General features: G+C 64.3%; 1 protein-coding gene across 1 annotated transcript in view; it reads left to right on the top strand.

Annotated features, from left to right (window-relative positions):
- CLN8 (ceroid-lipofuscinosis, neuronal 8) overlaps nucleotides 1–1,939 on the top strand; it is a 4,190-nt gene extending 2,251 nt beyond the window's left edge. Inside the window, exon 3 of the mRNA XM_006773929.2 lies at nucleotides 937–1,939. Coding sequence (XP_006773992.1) covers nucleotides 937–1,260 — 324 coding nt within the window. The 3' untranslated portion in view covers nucleotides 1,261–1,939. The remainder of the gene's footprint in view (nucleotides 1–936) is intronic.
- The last annotated feature ends 472 nt before the right edge of the window (nucleotides 1,940–2,411 follow it).

A 2,411-nucleotide genomic window follows, 5' to 3' on the forward strand; every position in this document is an offset into this window, starting at 1 on the left:
GTCGGTCTCGCTGGTCTGGCGCGCTTTCCCGACAGCTCATGGCGTCAGTGCTCTCAGGTAGCTGTCGCCCGTTAGTCCTGGGAGAACTCGTCAGCCCCGAGGCCGCGCTTTAACCGATTCCTTGCTTTTACTGTTGGCTGCATGGTTCTTACCTCTGCTGGAGGCCACTCCCACCGATCCGTGACCGACAGGTGTCTGCCGCCGCCTCAGGCCTCCGTCCCGGGCTGTCTGTCTCCTTAGTGGAGCGCAGCCGCCCGCAGCCCTGCCTGTGACTTTATATTTGAAGTTTTTTGTCTTGTGTCCAGAGAGCCAGCATCGGTCATAAGGTAGACGGAGGTCTCGAATGGCCCTTCCTGGAAGCTCACTTAGCGAAGCCATGTCCTCCCACGCTGGCGGGAACACGGGCGCACACGCAGAGGCCGCGCCTCCGGGTGAGGCCGCGCCTCCGGGTCTGACCGCGCAGGCTGAGCAGTTGTGCCGGAACGAGAGCCCTGGCGAGCGCCCTCGGGCTCCGGCAGAGTAGCTGGGGACCCATCTTGCTCTCTCTAGCGATGAGGCAAAGCCCCCCTTAGACTTTTGCTTCTGTTGCCCACAGTCCGGTGTCAGAGGCCTGAAATCCTAGCGGAGACCAGCATGAGACCCTTGCAGGCTGGCTCTGTGGGTTTAGCTGCAACCCCTGGAGGCTAGGCGTCCTGTGAATTAGAATGACCTAAAGGCAGGCTCCCTGTGGCTGAGTCCCAGGGCCACTGGGATAGAATACACAACAGCCCAGGGACCAGGGACGGCCTCGCCCTGAGCGACGCCTGGGCTGTCCGCGGGGGAGGGCTGGTCAGCAGGCCCAGCGCCCGGCCAGGCCTGGCCAGCGCGAGGCGGGAGGAGGCCCGGGCAGGACGCGTGTCCCTGCACTGCCGTGCTGACCCTGTTGTGTCCCCGCAGGCTGGCTGGGCCGACTCGCTGCTCTGGAAGGCGAACCAGTGGCTGATGATCCACATGTTCCACTGCCGCATGGTGCTCACCTACCACATGTGGTGGGTGTGCGCGCAGCACTGGGAGGGCCTGCGGGGCACCCTGCACCCGCCGCACCTGGCGCTCTTCCTCCTGGGCATGAGCCTCCTGACGCTGGTGCTCAACCCCTACTGGACCCACAAGAAGACGCAGCAGCTCCTCAGCCCCGTGGACTGGAACTTCGCGTTGCAGCAGCCCCGGGGCCCCGCCCCGCCCAGGGCCAACGGCCGGGTGCCCCTGAAGAAGGGGCAGTAGCCGCTGGGAGCCCCCCCGCCTCCCGAAGCCCCAGCGCTGCTCCTAAGAGAGGGCTTGGTGGTGCATTAGTATTAATTCCCAAGTCGCCACCAAGTGCCTCCGACATGACTGCCTCCAGGGGCAGAACTCCGCCTACTGTTGCGTTGTCTGTAATGGTTCCTTCCTGGGAGCCCACCCTGGGGGCGAGCTGGTCATGGAAGGTTCCGGGGAGGCGGGGCTGGGTTCGAGTGCAGGCCGACTGGCTTTCTTGCCCTCGCCTTCCTGGGCCTCACAGATGGCATTTCCTACAAACAAGGGCGGTCTCACCGGCAGGCAGGCGGGAGGCCGGTGTTGCTGTGGTCGGAGCCCAGCCACCTGTCTGTGGGGCTGCCTGGCTGAGGAGACGTCGTATGGGAAACGCCCCACACTGGGTCTCCTCAGCCTTCAACCCGCTCTGTTCAAACCTTGTCTGTTCCCTTGGAAGGAATCGCCCCGACATAGAAAACCGTGGGACTGGTCTGTCCAGCCGGGTGCAACAGTGCCCTCCAGGGGCCGCGCTGCAGCGGCGCCGTGTGGGTGCACCAGCCCGCTGGGGCGGAGGAGGGGAGTCTCGCAGGTTTTTTAAGGAAGCTGCACAAAACCAGAATCATGTGTTCACGATGAATCGCTCAGTTGACAAAATAAGGAAGATATTTAATCCCCAGAATAGCCTAGATTTCAGAGACATTGCAACTGGACTGCGTGCCAGCGGGTGCCCGAACGAGACCCCGGTTCCTTGGTGGTTTTCTCTGGATTCCACGACAAGGTGGTGACGGCTCCCTGCGCGCTGTGGGCAGACCGGCCTCGGCCTCCGGGGTGCGGGCTGCCAGGCCTGCGGCTCCCCTGCTCCCGGCTGCCTGGGTCATGGCTGTGGCTGGGGGGACCGTCCCCCCCCCCCCCCGCAGGCCTGGGGCTCCCCTGCTCCCGGCTGCCAGGGTCATGGCTGTGTCAGGCGGACCTGTCCCCCCACCCCCAGCAGTCTCACCCAGAGAGGCCCAGCATCTGTGCTTGTCACGCGTGTGCAGCTCATCGCAGGGATGGTTACGGAAGCACCTGGGTGTTGGGAAGACTCGTTTCTTGCTGAGATCATGTGGGACCTGGGCCGTTCCGTGCGGGACCCTTGGAGGCCGAGT

The sequence above is a fragment of the Myotis davidii genome, unplaced genomic scaffold, assembly GCF_000327345.1.
Source record: "Myotis davidii unplaced genomic scaffold, ASM32734v1 scaffold807, whole genome shotgun sequence".
Taxonomy (NCBI): domain Eukaryota; kingdom Metazoa; phylum Chordata; class Mammalia; order Chiroptera; family Vespertilionidae; genus Myotis; species Myotis davidii.